Source organism: Leptonychotes weddellii, chromosome 12 (assembly GCF_054177405.1).
Source record: "Leptonychotes weddellii isolate Sample4059 chromosome 12, ASM5417740v2, whole genome shotgun sequence".
Taxonomy (NCBI): Eukaryota; Metazoa; Chordata; class Mammalia; order Carnivora; family Phocidae; genus Leptonychotes; species Leptonychotes weddellii.
In genome coordinates, this window is record NC_138380.1 from 7,690,584 (window position 1) to 7,709,477 (window position 18,894).

The 18,894-nt window shown below is 35.3% G+C and overlaps 1 protein-coding gene across 1 annotated transcript in view; it reads right to left on the minus strand.

Moving 5' to 3' along the window:
• Positions 1–18,894, minus strand: part of CNTNAP2 (contactin associated protein 2) — a 1,739,191-nt gene that overhangs the window by 948,049 nt on the left and 772,248 nt on the right. Inside the window, exons 6-8 of the mRNA XM_081799929.1 lie at positions 17,065–17,249; positions 11,390–11,533; positions 7,601–7,865 (exon numbers count right to left, since the gene is read on the minus strand). Of these exons, the coding sequence (XP_081656055.1) occupies positions 7,601–7,865; positions 11,390–11,533; positions 17,065–17,249 (594 nt within the window). The remainder of the gene's footprint in view (positions 1–7,600; positions 7,866–11,389; positions 11,534–17,064; positions 17,250–18,894) is intronic.

The window sequence follows — 18,894 nt, forward strand, 5'->3', positions numbered from 1 at the left end:
TTAGCTACTGTTTTTGGAGAAGTATATGTAGATTATTTGGGAATGAAGAGATTTGCACTCATTCATTCATCATTACAAGAGAAAAGTAAAATTTGCTGTTCCCTGATAGCTAGCAACAGTTTTAAGAGGAAATGCCTTTACATATCAATTCATCCATTTATCCATCTATCTATCCTGAAAAAAAAAAAAGGATCTAAATTACATGGAAAGTGTGGCATTTGTTCAAAATTAGTTATGTGTACTTTCAAATAAAAGCTCCAAGACCCAACCCCCAAATGTCTGCATCCAAATACAAAATGCTCCATTTGTTATGTAAATGCCATTAAGGAAATTAATTTGAAGCTCACTGTTTAAGGACAAACTTTTTAAAAATTGACTATATGCTTCTAATAAAGTAGAGAAACTAGAATTTTTGAATTGATATAACTTAGTCTATGTAATTTCCATTCATAATGTTGTTAACCATTATACTTTTTCAGTATATCATTTTACCCTCAATTATTTTATAGTATAACTTTTTGTTTTGTTTTGCTTTAACAGTAATTGATATTTATTGTAGAAAATTTGGGTATCATGGAAAATGTATTAAGATGTTAGTACTGAAAAAAATGTTAGTAATGGGAACAATAACCCACCAATTAGAGATAATTACTATTAGTATTATTCAGATTTTTCTTCATTCTGAACTGTTTTTAGCTATCTATATATTTCTAATAATAATATTGGGATCATATTCTATACAAATTTTCATTAACATTTTAATTCACTATATTATACTTTCCAATGGTATTAAATTTTATTTGAGACACATGATTTCTTTTTTTTTAAATATTTTTTTAATTTATTTTTTTGACAGAGAGAGACACAGCAAGAAAGGGAACACAAACAGGGGGAGTGGGAGAAGGAGAACAGGCTTCCCGCGGAGCAGGGAACCCGATGCCAGGCTCGATCCCAGGAACCTGGGATCATGACCTGAGCAGAAGGCAGACACCTAACGACTGAGCCACCCAGGCGCCCTGAGAAACATGATTTCTAATGACATAATAGTATTCCATTTGATGATACAGCCTTTAAAAGCACCTCTTCATTTAAAATATTTAGTTTGTTTCCAATTACTTTTATTATTTTATATATGTTGCAGTAAATATTTCTGTGTACTTCTTTATTTCTTCAGAATCAGAATGATACAAACTTAATAGTCAAGAATGACATTTTTAAGGCTTCTAATAATTATGGTTTTAACTTGAATTAATGAGTATAATATACATACTAAATAGGTCTCCAATCCCTTTGCAGTGTAAAAAAACAAATCATTTTAAGTATGTGAAGTATGCCTAGATAAACATTATTTAATTTTTAAGTTGTAAAAAAAATTTTTTTTAAGATTTTATTTATTTGGGGGCACCTGGGTGGCTCAGTTGTTAAGCGTCTGCCTTCGACTCAGGTCATGATTCCAGGGTCCTGGGATCGAGCCCCACATCGGGCTCCCTGCTCAGCGGGAAGCCTGCTTCTCCCTCTCCCCCTCCCCCTGCTTGTGTTCCTTCTCTCACTGTGTCTCTCTGTCAAATGAATAAATAAATATAATCTTAAAAAAAAAATCAATCAAGATTTTATTTATTTGACAGAGAGAGACAGAGAGAGAGCACAAGCAGGGGAAGCAGCAGAGGGAGAGGGAAAAGAAGACTCCTTGTTGAGCAAGGAGCCTGATGCAGGGCTAGATCCCAGGACCCTGGGATCATAACCTGAGCTAAAGGCAGATGCTTAACTGACTAAGCCACCCAGGTGCCCTGAGTTTCTTAAATAATATCTGCAGTTTGAAATCAGAGAGCTGAAAATCATATCTCAATAAACAAAACACAAAAAACAGTACTGCAAACTAAACTTTTTTTTCTCACGTGATGAAAAAGAAACCTCATGATGCAAGTTATCACTGAATTTTCAAAATTGGTATGAATTCTTCCCAGAATTAATGTACTAACTACATTTTCAAATGTTCATAAAATCAAGAGAAGAGATATTCTAATTGCTTAGGACAGACTATGCCAGGAGCAGTTCCAGGGAAATGCATTTGCCAACAATAAACTGGAAACATGCCAGTATTTACCACCAAGTTCCCAAGCTACACCAGAAGCCAAGAAAATGTCTACTCCATCTGCCATGATCTGAATGTTTATATCTGCCCCCTACAAATTCATATGTTGAAATCCTAATGCCCAGTGTGATGGTATTAGCAGCTGGGGCCTTTGGAAAGTGCTGAGGTCATGAAGGTGGAGCCCTCCTGAATGGGTTAGTGCTGTTACAAAGACCCCACAGAGCTCTCCAGCGCCTCCCACCTGTGAAGACAAGAACAAATGAAAGCAGCGGTCTATAGTCTACGACTTGCAAGAGGGCCTTCTTGAGCAGAATTCAACTACGCCGGCACCCTGATGGCAAGCTTCCACCTCCAGAACTCCGAGGAATAAATGTCTGTTGCTTAAACCACCCAGTCTATTTTGTTACAGTAGCCTGATTAGACTAAGATACCTTCCCTTAACACACCCAAATGGAACTCAAAAGGATTACAAAAGACACTGTAATAAAACAAAAATAAAACAAGGCCTCACAAAGATTTTCTTTAGAGACAGAAATACAAACAAAGATGATCTTTACTGAATACATGCTTCTGAAGCAGTGCAGATGCTGAAAAGTCATTCTAAACTTGAAGCAGTATCTATGTAAACAAAACAAGGTTCTAATACTTCAGCTAGAAAACAGCTGATTTAGAAGCAGTGCATTTTCTGAATGACTTTTCTAAAAGGCTTTGTTTACATGGATAGAAATTGATTTTTTTCAATAGGTAAGAAAGATCATTAATAGAAATCACTTCCCTTCCACTATATAAATGCTGAGTCAAACATTTTATGACCTTCTTAATATGGGTAGACCACAACATTAGAGTATTATTGTAAACATCTGTGCATTAGTGACATAAAATTGAGGAATTTTCCAATAAAAACCTTATTTCAAATGGTGGGTAGTTTGTTTTTGTTTTTTTTTTGACTATACGTCAGACAGTAATACACATGCATACTTTTTTACTACCTTTATAATATTGCAGTATTGTTCCTGGAAGATACATTTAGTTTTCCAAAACGTATTGATGGTGTAAATACCTCCAAGCAACTGGAACTTTAAAAAATTCCAACTCTTCAAATGAGAAGACCGACTGTAGGTCAATGTTTTCCAAACTGTAGGTCACAACTTGTTTTTAGGTCATAAAATCATTTGATGGGTCATGAAAAATTTAATGGAAAAAAAGAGAAAAAAAAAACATACAGTAAGAGTGCATCTAAAGCAGCAAAGTAAGTTTCAGTAGGTATTGAGTGCGATATAAAATGTTTCCTTATGTTTTCTGTGTTTTTATCAAAATCATTTGAATCTGGAGGATGTTATGCTAAGTGACAGAAGCCAGATACACAATGGCAAATACTGTATGATCTCACTTTTATGTAAAACCTAAAAAAAGTAAAATTCATTGAACCAGAGAGTAGAATAGTTGCCAAAGGCTGGAGGGTGGGGAAAATGGGAAAATGTTGGTCAAAATGTACAAACTTTCAGTTATGAGATGAAAAAGTTCCAGGGAATCTAATGTATAGCATGGTAATTATACTTAATAATACTGCACTGTATACCTGAAATTTGCTAAGAGAATAGATTTTAAGTGTTCTCACTGTGTATGTGCACACACACACACATACACACAAAAGTAAGTGTGAGGTGACAGATGCATTAATTAACTTGATTGTGATAATTATTTCACAGTGTATATATATTATCATACACTTTAAAAAGTCACATTGCACAACCTGTACATGTAAATATATATAATTTAAATTTGTCAAGCCTACCTCAAAAAAGCTGGAAAAACAAATTTCAAAAACCCTAAGTAATTTTAAAAACACAGTTCTAGGCCCACCTTCTCCAGGGTTCCGATATGAATGTTAAACAGTATGCTCAATGAACACATGTTACCCATCTGTTCCTTTTAGCACTTCCCCCCCTTTTATTACTTACTCGGAGCCAAGGGAAAAGCATAAATCTGTATTCCCCACTCACTAAGTATGGTTCTAAATAGAAATAAATATAATGGAATGTTTTATAAAAGTTGATGTTGGAAAATATTTTCACAGAAAGATAACCTGCTCTGCAAAGTCAAGGTTACTCAAAGTTTGACTGAATTTTACAAGTTGAGTCCAGTGTCAAGACTAATGAGACCTGAAATCAACCAGAACGTAGAGGGAAAAATACAAGGAGGGTGAAAAAAATATTGAATACTAACTTACAGGATTTAGTTTGACTTTATCATCAAAGAACAATGTCGTCCAAGACAGAATAAAAAGGCTTTTGAACCACTTGAATGAGCTTCATCTTGGACCACAGAACTTATTCACATTTTAAAAATAAAACTGAGTTACAAGTATGTACTAACAGACAGTACCTGAGTGTCTCTATAATGACTTCTCGATGCACTACCGTACAGTGTTTTTCTTATGCGTGTGTGTGCACACAGAAATGCTAGCAGTGACTGCTTTTGTTTTCTAAATTTTATGTATCTTCTACATTTTCACAACCAAGCTATTTTAAAAATAAAATAAAAAAAGGACTGACATACTTCAATGTTTATGTTGCTGATAAGAATAAGGTAGACATGAAGAATTTGTTGGTCTTTGAGAAGAGCATCCACACTTGCATTCACAAAAAGGTGCTAAAGCTGAGACATTTGTTCAACAATTCAGTGATTTATAAATCAGTGGTGTTTATACTCCAGGTCACACAGCATATAACAAAGCATGCTAAACATGTAATTATTTCCTTTGATTTTTCCTCTCTTAAGAATCTGAGAGCCAGGGGTGCCTGGGTGGCTCAGTCGGTTAAGCATCTGCCTTTGGCTCAGGTCATGATCCCAGGGTCCTAGGATGGAGCCCCACATCTGGCTCCCTGCTCAGCAGGGAGTCTGCTTCCCCCTCTCTCTCTGTGATCTCTCTTTTGCTCTCTCTCAAATAAATAAATAAAATCTTAAAAAACAAAAATAAAGAGAGCCAAAAAAATGTTTCTATTGTAAAAAGCAAATGCTCCTTCAAAGTTTTCTGAATTGGAAAGTTTACATCTCTTCATAGACAATGGAGACAATTGTTACCTTCCTCACTTTCTGTAGCATTTATTATAAAAAATAATAATCAAACAAAAAGAAGACAGACATAATACAGAACTATTTTCCTTCGTTAAAGCAAACATTAGTGCCCTCAGTTAACTTACCTTTCTAAATTATTTTCTCACTGTTGCTACTTACACTAAGTTACTCATACCTTTAATTGAATTTGGTAAAGTACTTTAAATACAGATGAAAACTGCCTTCTATGGACTCCATTTGTATTTATAGGATGGATGAATGAATGTAGTCATATATGGGATTCCTTTGTTCTTTCTTTCCTTTATTTTTTAATAAACACAGTTTAAATGAGTATAAGATATAACTTTTTAAAAATATATGTGCATCTATATTACAAATCTTTCTGAAACTTGAGCTGATAAGATCGTGGTTTCCACTCTGTGTATAAAAAAAATAAATATTTGGAACAGTAAAGTATTTTCACTGGGATATGTAAGATCAAGGTTACCGACATGTTGAAATTTCCTATCAGTTTCCCTTAATTTGCACAGATTCTTGGCTAAATTAACAAAAATTTCTCAAGTCCAATTTTATCATATTTAAGCAAATCTCTTAATGTAAATTAGTCATTGCATATTGGATTCCTTTCTTCTTTCTTCCTTTTATTTTTTCATAAACACAGTTTAAATTAGATGGAAGTATCTTAGAGTCTTAAATTAGACCAAATTAAACTAGGGAAATGTTTATTGATCTCGATATTTAAGATCCTGTTATTTCCATTATAATGGTTCCTGTTACATGGAAAACCACCAGGAATTTGGGTTTGTTCAGAGAATGTCAAGAGGGAGGGGGGCCTTCATACTTATATTTTTATGTTTTTAGTCATTAGAAAAGAATCATTAATCATAATAAAATCTAATGGGATGTTTTTCAACTGTGGTAAATATTTGTATGTGTGTTTGTTTTATGTGTTTTTCTGGTCTCTCCAGATATTTTCTATTTGCTCTAAATCTCCCAAGGTGAATTTATACTGGGAAGTAGTGATAAAATATGGTTTATCAATCATTTGGACTCCAAACATTCAGGGGAAAGCAAAACTAACCAAGCAAAAACAGAAAAAGTAAATATCTAGGTATTTCACAATGGCTTTTGACTTCAATAATTCAGACCTCTGATATAATGGTCCCTTTATCTTCCTTGAATCCTTCTCAGTAATAGTCTATATGGCCATGCTCTACAGAAACACAACATCTATTTTATGAAAGGACGCATATCCTTCAGCAGGAAATACTCTGTTAGTGAACACTAGTGTAAAGGGCCACAGTGTTAACTCCACAAACACTCCCAGAGCACCTCTAATGTAACAGGTGCTACTCTATACGCTAGAACAGAACAGGCACAGCCTCTGCCCTCAAAGACCTGACAGTCCACAGGGAAATGACATGGACACAGACAACGTAACATGTTAGAAACATCGTCAGGTGTATACCTATGGTGTCACGAGTGAACACGGAATATTTCGACATCAGAGCCAACAGTCATGCAGTTGAGCATTTTGTCATGAACTTCCTCTCTCAGTATTTGGTACATTTGTACAAGCTGCTCAGTCAATGTTAATTTTCTCTGTCTTCTATTTCTAAGTAGTTCTTCACAAAATAAAAACATCTACTGCAAGGAACATCTAGAGAAATTTGATGAAAACTTTTACTATTTAAGAGTCCACCATCATGACTAATTTTTCTTTGTTTATAAGATATCAGCTTTCTTTGTACCATATTAATCAAAGAATATCCCAAGGTTGCTAAGTTTGTTCAATTAACAACAATATTACCCAAGCCTCAGTTTATCATACCACTGTGAGGTCAATTTTAAAAAATTACCCGCTAAGCCAAGACAGTCAGTCTTCCCTCAGTTGATACATACATCTTGTCATTCTTCTTTGTACTCACCCCTTGTAGTTTTTCTTGAAAATCTGCATAAATTTAGCAAGATCACTCTGAGGTTTTGATTCAAACAGTTGCATATACCTTTAAAGTCTTGATTAAATTAATATATACTTGCTACTAATAGTAAAAGGTATTTGAATGTCCATAAAGTCAACTAGTACCAGGCACTCTTACGTCAGTAAAATAGACATTCTTTGTAAACATAAAATATTCACTTAGAGTAATGTCCATTGCCCTATTAACGTGAACTAGCATGTATAAGCAATAGAAGATCTTGGTGCTCTGAGACAGTCTCAACTACATTTCCTCCTCCACCCCTCACCCTCTGAACCAGTTTCCAAGGTTCTCTTATTCAGTCAGTACTCTGGGCAGCCAAGTAAGAATCTCACCAAGTCTGAATCCAAACATAACTACGAGCACGCAACACCAACAAAACAAAAGCAATGACAGCTGTGGAAATCACAATAGCAGTTTCAGGAGCAAACAGGAAACCGATTGCACTAACCTGAGGAAATATCTATTTGGCTCATCTTGGTCTGCGTGACGTTGATGTGAACACCAACTTTGCTTTCAGTGAGGTCAATTTCCACATTGCCCAAATTATCTGCAAACTGACTGAAAAGCAGGAGACCGTTTGGATTCCAAGTCCTGAACTGGAAACTGACTGAAAACAGGTCCTGGTTAGGCCGTCCTGGCACCTCCAGGTAACTGGTAGCATTGAAAAAGACAGGCACTGTGTAGGGCTCCACACACGAGAAACTCAAATTTCCCTGGAAAACAAAAGGGCACGCTTTGAGACAAATGCAAACAAAGCTACAGTCTGTGGATGTCGGTGCAGAGCCTGAGCTTGTGCCAAGCTCTCATAGGCAGCAGCAGGATTTGGATTCAGCACCCGGACACCTCGGCATCACTCTACTTGGAGTGTGTGTCTAACAGGGCTCAGCAGCTGGCTGTCAAGATGAGTAATTAACAAGAACCATCTGTCACGGAATCGACAGACTGACAAGCCTGATGGGATGGGATGTGTCCCTGTGTGGTGGACATGAGTGTGAACCACTGAACTTTCTAAAGAGGGCAGAAAGCTGCTGCTCCCCTCCCCCATTACTGATGATGCCTCAGCCAAGGAGGAGATGCCACCGTCCTCTTCTGGATGGCCTATGTCAAGTGTTTATTCATATATTACTAGTCTCACTGGGAACTATGGTCATTTGGTTGTTATTAATTGATATTATGGGACAAATATTCTTGGTTTTGATCCCTATACCTAATATATATGAATTAATATTAACTATATAGGATCAGCATAATTGTGATTATTTCGGATTATTGTTATATTAAATTCCTATGAAGTGTGCATATATTATAAAGAATTAATGCTTCTGAAAATAGTAGTATGAGTGTACAAAATAAAAACAAGTTTGTGATAATTGAAGTCTATTCCTTTCTTCTTTCTTCTCACTCTCCCTCTATTTTGTACCAAAAAAAATTTCATTTACCATTCAGACACGCTAAATGTTGTATTCCAGTGTGTAAGTACCTTCCTTTTAAAGGTCTGAAAATCTACGTTTGCTTCCAACTTCTTTTATCCCACCATAATATTCTGAGGAATATAATTTGTTGGCATTTTCATCTGGTCCTTCAATTATTTATTTCACAACAACACAACACCACGATATCTAGGTTTAGACAGATCATTCTTCCATTTCAGCACATTAACCATTACATCTAAGGCAGGCTGTCCCTCTGAATTAATATTCAAACTAAATTTACACTGTAGCTTCACAAATAATTATTTTTTAACTGCTTACTTTTACTGATGAAAAGAATTGCCTTTGCCTAATAATTGAGATGTTATAACAGACCACATACCCATGTTGTGGGGAACGTCTCCCAATAAAATTAAAGGTCCTTTCTGAGTAAAGGTGCTGACTCAGAAGTCAATGAATAATGAGGTATTGGAGGAGGTCATCAAGAAGACTTGTGACTGCCAGTTAACCCAGGAGCAGGACTCGGACAATTGGAGACTTCTCCGCTGTCCTCAGAATGTGTGGTCCCCACTCAAAGGATACAGTCTTAAGATAGAGATGTGGTGTTGAGGCTTTCCAACCTGGGTACTGAACTGGTTAAGGCCTCCTGCATCCATAACTAAATCCAGGTAAGACCTCTAAATAAACTTTTAAGACTTGGCAGGCAGGTGCAGAGATGTACTCATCTTGTGGCTTCCCAAGACAAGACTTAAATTCCCTTGCTTATTAAACCTGCCACCTACCAATGTGGGGTGGTCTGTCTCTTCTATCTCTTCCTGCCCTCTGCATCCAGGGGCTGGTTGCAGGTTACACTCAGGAAGCTGTCCGGGAGGTTGTGAACCAATATTAGGGAATGGGTGTGTGCATGGAGATGAATGCAGGATGAATGGTGAGTCAATTTCACTGAAATACCAGAACCTGACATCTTTGAAAGCAAATTTCCTTCATAAATATTTGTCCTTGCAGAGTTGCTTACAAAATGTCCCACTTTTCTCTATCCTGCCTAAAATTTTAATATGTACATATATTTTTGTTTAAAAGTTTATCCTATGTCTGCTCATTCTATTTCAACAAACATAATTATAGATAATTTATGCTTTACTAAATATCTTTGTTATTCAAGCTAAAATAGCATTTATAACTACAATATATTTTGTAGTTAAAGTTGTTCTGGGAATGAATCTCCGTAGTAAAATTCTTTATAATTTAGGTGCCTAATGAATGCCTATCAGGACCAACTGGGAGGTTTGGGCAGAAATAACATTTTATTTCTTCTTAAAGGTGCAAAAAACATTCTGATGATTTGGATTCTGTATCTTTTTATCTTAAGCAATGATTTCTGAGAAAACAAAAGGACCCTGGTGCCATTTTATCCAAAGCTTAAGAGAGTGTATGTATTAATACTGTTCTAGGTAAGAAGTAACATAACATGTAAGGAGACCATGACCTCGGGGGTCACATACTGTGAACCCACTCACATTCAATCATCTTGGAAAGTTATTTTTCCAGGCAGTCTCAGGGTTGTGTTTTGTTTTTTTTTTTTGGCATCTATAAAATGTATATGATAACATCTCTACTCATGTTGTGGTACTATTTCAGATTGTCATAAAAGTAACATTCCTAGCACAGTGCCTGCTGCCTATAAATAGAACTATTACTATTTGTCTCTATAGCCAATACTTATGAGATAATTTCAAAGTTCAACTTTTTATTCAGTAGAAATTCATTATTTTGAAGAAAAATAAAGAAAAATTTCACATTAAATTATTATTTTATGCCATAATAATTTTCACACCCAACCTGAACTCCTGTTTATCCATGAGGGGATTTCTATTTGTCCAATCATTTTGTGAAAACCCTAGGCTCAAATGTGGGGCAAGAGACCATCAGAGCTCTTTTGGAATACAGTGCAAGCACTCATAACATTATTTACTGCCAGTGGCTCTCAAATGTGGGTCTTGAACCCCAGACTCTTCCAACTAACACTTGTAGGTTGAAGTTAACTCCTCTTTTTGCTGACCCATAGGGAACACACACTAGACTTCTCAGTTGATATCTTTCAGTGATCCTAAACAGTGTCATGGGGAGACAGGTATGCTAGAGTGTTCTTCAATTTTTGCTCTCCTCCTTGAAGTAGTTAAAGCTGGAAACGACTCACAGCAGAGCCGGAAGAAGATCACTATTAGGTTCTACGTCACAGCCTTCACTAGCCAGTGGCAGTCGATCCTTATTTAACTGCCTATACTTAGTATGGTTAGGGCTTTCACAAAAAGTGTACTTACTTACTTACCTGGATCAATTATCTTTGGAAACATGGAAATGAATATAGCAAAGTTCCTGGATGTAACACTTTTAAAATACTGAATTAAATCATAAACAAGAAATGGAGATTCATATATGATAAGACATCTGGAAACGTTTACGGGCTGCTGAACTGCCGGGATGAAGCACACACTGAGGAATGCCTGAGGTATGTCCCTTTGATATGGGGAATTCAGAAACACTGGGTCAAAATCCTGTGCCCCATCTAAGTTAAACTTACTATCTACTGCAGGCTAATTTAACTCAAAAACCATTATTTATTCTCAGAGTATATCCACTATCTACACTTTCTTTAGGTAATTCTGTAGTTAGTCTTACACTGCTGAGCCCAACACAAGCATGATGGCAAAATGCTATGACGATGTTGTTGTTGTTCAATACTCCAGAAAAAAACAAAACTTCTTTGATTTTTCTATGAATCACTATTTTGGAGTGAAAAATCTTACCACATTTGAGGGCTCTAGTTTCTTCCTTCTCGCAAGATCAGTTATGTTGATACCATTATAATTAATGCTTTCCATACAGCCTTTGAAGTTCTTTCTACTGCTGGAACTTGGCTTCCCAGAGAAAGGTATGCCTCCGAAGGTTATCTTTGAGAAAAGAAAAAAATGTAACATTCACACTGTATTCATCTTAAAAAAATATTCACAATAAATTAGGCAAAACTATTAATACAACCAAGGTCAGTTATACAACCAAGGTCTGTAGATCTCTCCCAGAATATACAGACATTTTTTTCTGCCTCCAAAATCTGTTGCATATTAAATTATGTTATGGAAGTATATAACAGTATTATTAATTATGGGAATCAGATTATAACTTTAACAAGAAAATAGCAATAATCTCTTGTAGCCACTCAAAGACATTTTATAAATTTTCCTGAAATGTTTTAAAAGATTTTATACAGCAACCTTCTTTTATTAAGTAATATTAAAAACACATTTTTATCATTTATCATTCAAAGACATACTACTAATAAATGCTTCTAGTCATCATGAGGTAACCAGTACTAATGTAATACAATGATAAACCCTATGTACTATGTAGACTTACTTTAATCTAAATGACTATTGAAGTCAAATATTCACTAGACTTATTTTTAATGCAGAAAATAGTTCAAAAAGTCTCATTACTATATATTTGAAGAACATATTAGGAGATGGGGACTGTTACTTTAGCACTACAGGCTTAGAGATATTATAGGTCTTCTGAATCCTAAAGAATAAGGTGGATGCGCCCTTTACTGTGATTCTCTGGCTACTACCACCTATAAAAAGAGAGTATGTCTTTTTCCTTGTATCTTTGGCCAAATTACAGTACTAAAGTGTCAATTTCCTATAATATAAAATTATACTTAATATACATATTGCCATAATGACATTTACTGCTAATAGTGAATTAGTGGTAAATAAATCTAAATACTAACCAGAGCTGCAATACCAAGATATATAATCCAGATGTTATTTCTCTTTTAATTATTATTCAATGTTACCATTATCAACTTTGATAAAGCTTTGAAAATGAAAGCAATAGTTAAGACATTTTTGAGACATGTTAAGACTCCAACCAGTAAGGCGTTTCATATTTGAAACATAAGGCACAGATCTTTGTGTTCTAGGAGGCCATTAACAATTTATGTTCTTTTATTTAGTGTCATGGTATTTTAGATGCTTAGTTTTTGCAGGAAAAAAGCACAAATAAATGATAGTTTATGAGACAATATAAAAAAACAAAAGACCTCACTTAAAATAAAATTTGTTAATAATGGTTAGTTGAATATGTATCATTTACCATAGAGTTTATATATGAAAGAAGGGAAAACTGAGAATAAATACATAGAAAAGAATTAAGAAATGACAAAAGGAAAATTATACAGTAATCTAAAATAGTACAATTTTTTTTCAAGTGGCAATAGTTTCAAGTGGCACTAAAATGAACTTATTAGGAACTAAATAAGTATACCTAATACCAAAGGTAACAATTATTGATAATTATGTGGAGTGTTATATTTCTTGTCTACAGTTTATTTTACCAATTCTTTCCCAATTGATGGTAATAAAAATCTATGCTTAACAACAGGCAGCATCACAGTTTGACATTATTACTAAATACCAGTTTAAACATATTGTCTCATTATTTTTCCACATGCCGTTGGGATGATGATTAAACACTCCTATGGTTTCTCTGCTTTCAGCAAACCTCAGCACATATCCTATGTCATCCTCAGAGGTGCCCTAGTGAAGCAACATGAGCTCAATTTACCAGATTTCCATACAACTAAGAGATGTGGGTTCAAATCCCAATTCCTAATGTAACTAATCCTATGATACTAGGTTGCCACTTCTTCTGATTACGTATTCTCATCAGTAAAATGAAGTGCCTGGACCACAAAATATTTTCTGATATTATAATTATTCAGAAAGTAAAAAAAAAAAATGTTGCAATTGTTAGATTATTCATCAAATAGTCATATAACTCATATGACTGGCTTATTAATGATATTATCATTCAATAACAACCCTGACTCTTAAACCAAATAACCACATTGACCATTTTGTTAGCTACCAAGAGTTCACAAAATGTGGCAGAGATGGTAGATACTTCTAAGTGTCCTTTCTCCCTACCTTCTTTAGGAAAACAAGAATGCTTTCAGCTGTGCACACTGCAGCCAATATATGGCATTTACCAACCTCTTTGAATCAAGTTTTGGTCTTAGAGATTAAAGTAGTAAGACTGTGTGACTCCAAAACCTATAATTAAAAGGGGAAGGGAGCACAACCTTCTTTACTCTTCCTTCCCACTGGAATGCAAAACGGAATGTGAACAGTCACCTTGGATGATTCGCAATGGGGCTGGAATAGCAGCAAGGTAAAAGGAGACTGGAGTCCTACTAACCATGATGCTGCCACTTGAGCCCAGGGCTCCCTGCCTACAATTACCTTTTATATGGAGGAGAATAAACAAGCATCTGTTACATGCAGTCTAATTAATCATAACTGATTAATATGGAACTGATACATATAGTGACTTCTATTACTTCCTATTGCCTCCTCATATAATAATGCTATGACAAATGTGCTATTACATTAATTTTCCAAAAGGGGGCTATGATGTGTCCACTGTCACACAACCAGTAAGGAGCAAAAGGGGACTCAACCCAGGACTTCTGTTCCAGCTTGAGCCATGCAATTAATTCTCTACAAAATCCTAGCTGGTCTTTCTCTAAAATCCTAGCCTAGTTCTACAACTAGCAAGGGGCATTCATTCTTCCCCCTCCCAAGCAGAAAGGTATTGCAAAGGCAATGGCGTGACATCCACAGGGTCTATCCTGGAATTTAGCTGAAGAAAAGAGAGAAGCCAGGCCAAACATCAGTGTGTGGTCCTGCCCTTTGGTTGAGAAGAAGGATATGTATCTGTTTACCTTTGTACCCTTCTCAGGGCACCATGCGGCTAGTAGCTTGCCTGCCCATGGCGTTTGGCACACTTTGCAGTATCATTGGGCTCCGGGAGGTGATAAGGTGAACTCTTAGCCACCTTCCACAAAAAATGCCCACACTGAGTTGCTCAATGGAGCAAGCTTGTTTTCTACTGCTTCTTTCATGATGTACATCTCTGGGAATAGTGATAGGTATTAATTTACCCCTATAGTGTGCTGAATCTGCTCATACTAGCTCATGAGAACTGACTATTCCACAGAGCCATTGCTAAAAATTAAATTATATAGTTTTAAATTACATGAAACAAATTAGTAGCTACTAAGAACTCATCTTTATATTTTTATTATTATGTATATTCTTGAGATTAGTTATGTTCATTTTATCTATATATGATGGGAATACCCTATCATGATGTGGTATAATAAATATATTTGGTATTTGTTCCCAGTTCCAGGCACAGAGCTCCTAAAACCCTTGGAATGTCCTGAGTGGTAGGAATGTCTTCAGTTATTCATAACAAGCCTCCTTTGGGGTCTGAGTCTAGTTACTATATGGATCAGTCAGAGAGGTACGTGTGAAAACACTGAGAGACTCAACTCAACGGACTCAGGATTCTTTATCAATAAATTTGAATTTCTTCCTAGTGTCTCTCTCTAATATGTCTCAGGTGTTGTCATCTCTAGCTGAGGTTCTCAGAGATGGTATGTATATTCATGGGCTTCAAGGTGTGCCTGAAACTGCTGACCCTGAGTGTGTGCATGAATATTCATGAATTTCATCACAAACTCAATACAGTCTATGACCCCAAATTTTTAATTCTGTTTTTTGAAAATTGGAATTGTGTTTGCCCATTACTAATGTTCCAGGATCTCTCATCTCCTCTACAGTACTTCAAAGTTTATTAATTGAGGATGAATAATTCATCTTTACATTCTCTCATACAGTGGGAGATAAGCCACCTAAGCCAAGAAATGTACTAATTTAGAAAAAATAAAACTTCTGGGATTTTCATATTCTTTCCCTTGCAACAATCATTTTGCTTTAAGAAGATTTTTTTGGGGGGGTACAGTTATTTTCTGATAATCTTAAATTTATTTTAACATTAATAAAGTCTCAATATCAGGGTTTACATAGCATAATCTATTTTAAATTCCTATTTAGGAATATATGTAATATATTCATCTCACAGAAAATTTAGAAACGATTTAAATATATAAAAGAAAATAACACAGTTGTAAATTATCTTATGGTGGGCATATTTCACATTTTTAAAAATTTATATATAGATACTGATTAATATATATATGTATGTGTGTATATATACAAATAATTTCAAAACTGGGGACAAGGCACACTGAGTTGGCACAGAAAACTCATAGGGTCGCAGCCACCATACACCTTCTATTTTTAAAGGATATACAGCAATATTTGACATGTTCTGGGCATTACGTGAAACACTAGCTTGAGCTAGTTCACCATTCCAACATCCTGCTACCCTGCTTTTGATGATTTCCTGTCCTAGTGAAGGTGGGTTTTTTATCATTTCTCTCTCATAAAAAGTGTCACATGAAAGTAAAAGTGGAACAGAAGATGAAGATGGCAGTCAAATCCGATTCCAAAATCTGAGGAGTTGTACCATGCAGGGACACTCATCCCATTAGCAAGTAATCACTGTTGTTTTAATAATTAAATAAATTTTTTTTCATTTCTTTTATCTGTATTTTTTTTTTTTCAAATGGCTACTGAGTTGTTAGGACATAAACATTAAGTTGTCTGGCTCTAACTAATATAGAATGGCCTAGGACAGCTGTGGAAAAATTAGTAACACACTGAGGGTTCCTTGAAGTAAGAAAGTTTGGAAACTTTGCTGAATAATATTTCATCCAATTTATTTAGTGTTATCCCTTTTCTCTTGGAATTATAACACTGTGTTGAACATCTTACAGAACTCTTATCTCTATATATGATTAACATTTTTGGTGGGCATTTTAAGGTTGAACCGCTCTCTAAATAATTTATTAAAAAACCTGAAATTTCAGCGTACCTGTATAATATGGGAATATACAGTTTTTATGGGACCAATACGATTTTTTTTTGATCTGTGATCATTTAGAGGATAAAATATGTCCTATTTATGGACAACCTCTTAAAATAGTCTATATTTTGTTTCTTCTATGATAATTATATCTGAGAAAATAGAACCTGACAAAAGAACTATCTATAGTCATGAAGTCATAAATGACTTAATATAAATCAGAACTCAGGATTTCTTAGTCAATATTTTGTAGTAAATATTAAGCAATCCTGTGTTTATAGTATATTGTCTATCCTCAAGAATAATAGGTGATTTATATCATAATTAATTACCAATGGAAAGATTACAACTTACAGTTTTTCTGGACTTACTAAATTGCCCTGATGACATGATAAATGGTCTGTCTCCTTTAAATTATTACTTTGGTACCAAGATTTTTAAAATATTTCAAATACTCAAAATTACAAATTTAGAAATGAATAAAATGACAGTATTAATATATTAGGCCCTGAAGCTGAAAGATAATTTTTCTTTGGGGAATAAAACGAATGGAGCAGGCAGGTATGTGACTGACAAGAACACAAAGATGCAGTAGGAGACTGAGGCAGCCACTCAAGATGGAGCACAATGGACGCGTCCTCCAGCCCACCTCATAGTCCAGGTCCAGGTAGTCGAACTCTCCGTTGGTGCGGAAGTGCTGCATGCCCCTGTCCAGGGTGAGGTTAATGCTCCGGCCCTGGCGCTCAATGACCACAGAGTGCCAGTGGTGGTCATCCAGCAGACTTCCAGTCATCACGGACGTGTGGCCATAGATGGGGCCAAGCTGATTGCTTCCTGAGTCATGGAATGAACAGAAACGAAGCAGTGACACCACAGTTACTCTGTGTAGCTGCCAACCTTCCATCACAGCCATGGGCTGGTACACCACTCAAGTCCTATCCACTGATGCTAGCATGGGGAAACCAGCATGTAACTATACTTAACAACAGTTTGATATTCAAAATACATAAAAGCTATTAAAGATGGAAAACCCTTCCTTTAAAAAGAAAAAAGAATATGAGTTTTTTTTTTAATGTGCCATGAATTCTGATAAATTTGATACATCTTACAAAGCTGGTGCCCCATGGCTCCGGAGTCCAGTGCCTGGTTTCTCATGCTGGCTCCCCCACTGGCTTGCCCTATGATCCTAGGCAAGCTGGCAGCTTCTCTGCACCAGTGCTGCCTCATACAGAAAATGGAGAAAATACCAGCTTTACAAGGTTGCTATGATGATTAAAGTAATTAGCGCATGCAAGGAACTTAATCAACTTCTTGGCATATAGTGAACATTAGCTAAATGTTACCTGTTAACAGTCTTTTATTGTTGCTGTTATTTTTATTATTGGTCAAGAAAACACAGCGTGACACTTTCCAGTTTTCACTGACTCCAAAAGCAATAATTTTAACCACAATGTAATATTTAATGGTATGGAAAATTAACTCAAGTTATATTTTAAAATAAAATATACTTGCAAAAATATGTATGTAGCATTAATCTAGCTTTGAAAGTAGATTTCCATGGCAACAAGACTATAACTGAGAGTGAAAGTTTGTGAGAATCCAAAATGTTTACTAAGGTCATCTCTGGATACTGTTTACATGTTTTATACTATCTTCTATTTTGTCTAATCAAGTACTGCTTTTCATGGCCAGGTAAAACTAAGTGCTATAAAAATACAACATGGTTTCAGAATAAATAGTATAATAGAAATAGGAGAAACACACAATTGATTAGATCATTGAATTATTTCCTCTTTTCTTTTTTCACATTTAGGATGATAATGATGCCTATACCTGACATTTTCTGTATCTTTCCTGGATCAGATTTTCTTTCCTTCTGGTGATGAAACCAAATGTGCTATGACTGGGACTGTGATTATAACTATGTGTACATGTGGCAGTGGGGCAGAGAGAGAGAAAGAAAAGTCAGAATAAGTCTAAGTGAAAGGATACACTCTATTTCATTACTCTAAATTACTTTAAATGACTAGAAGACTGAGTAGCAGCTAGAGATGCCTGATATTTAGGTAATGGCATTAAAAAGGCACAGTGGACATATGAGTGAGTGCATTTCCATGACTGTCATAAATTCCAATCAGTCAATAAAACTCTGTAAGTAAACTGCTTTCCAGTGAAATGGTAATGATCTTTCTGTGAGGTCAGAGGATCAGGTACTAGTTTCAAAACAGTAATGTCATGCCTACATAAAGCACAGTGGCTTTTAAAAGGTTCCTCTTTGTGTTTCACTTAAAAAAAAAAGAAAAAGGAAAAGGTTTGAGAAAGTAAACATCCTTAGATATAATTCAATTGCTCTGAGTGTGTGTGCATATTTTTAAAAAGTATTTACATTTTGTTTTCTGATACTTATCCCCTAAGCGCCTATTTCTCCTTATCTTCTACTAAGAATCATTCAAAAATGATTTAGGGCTATTTTTTCCCC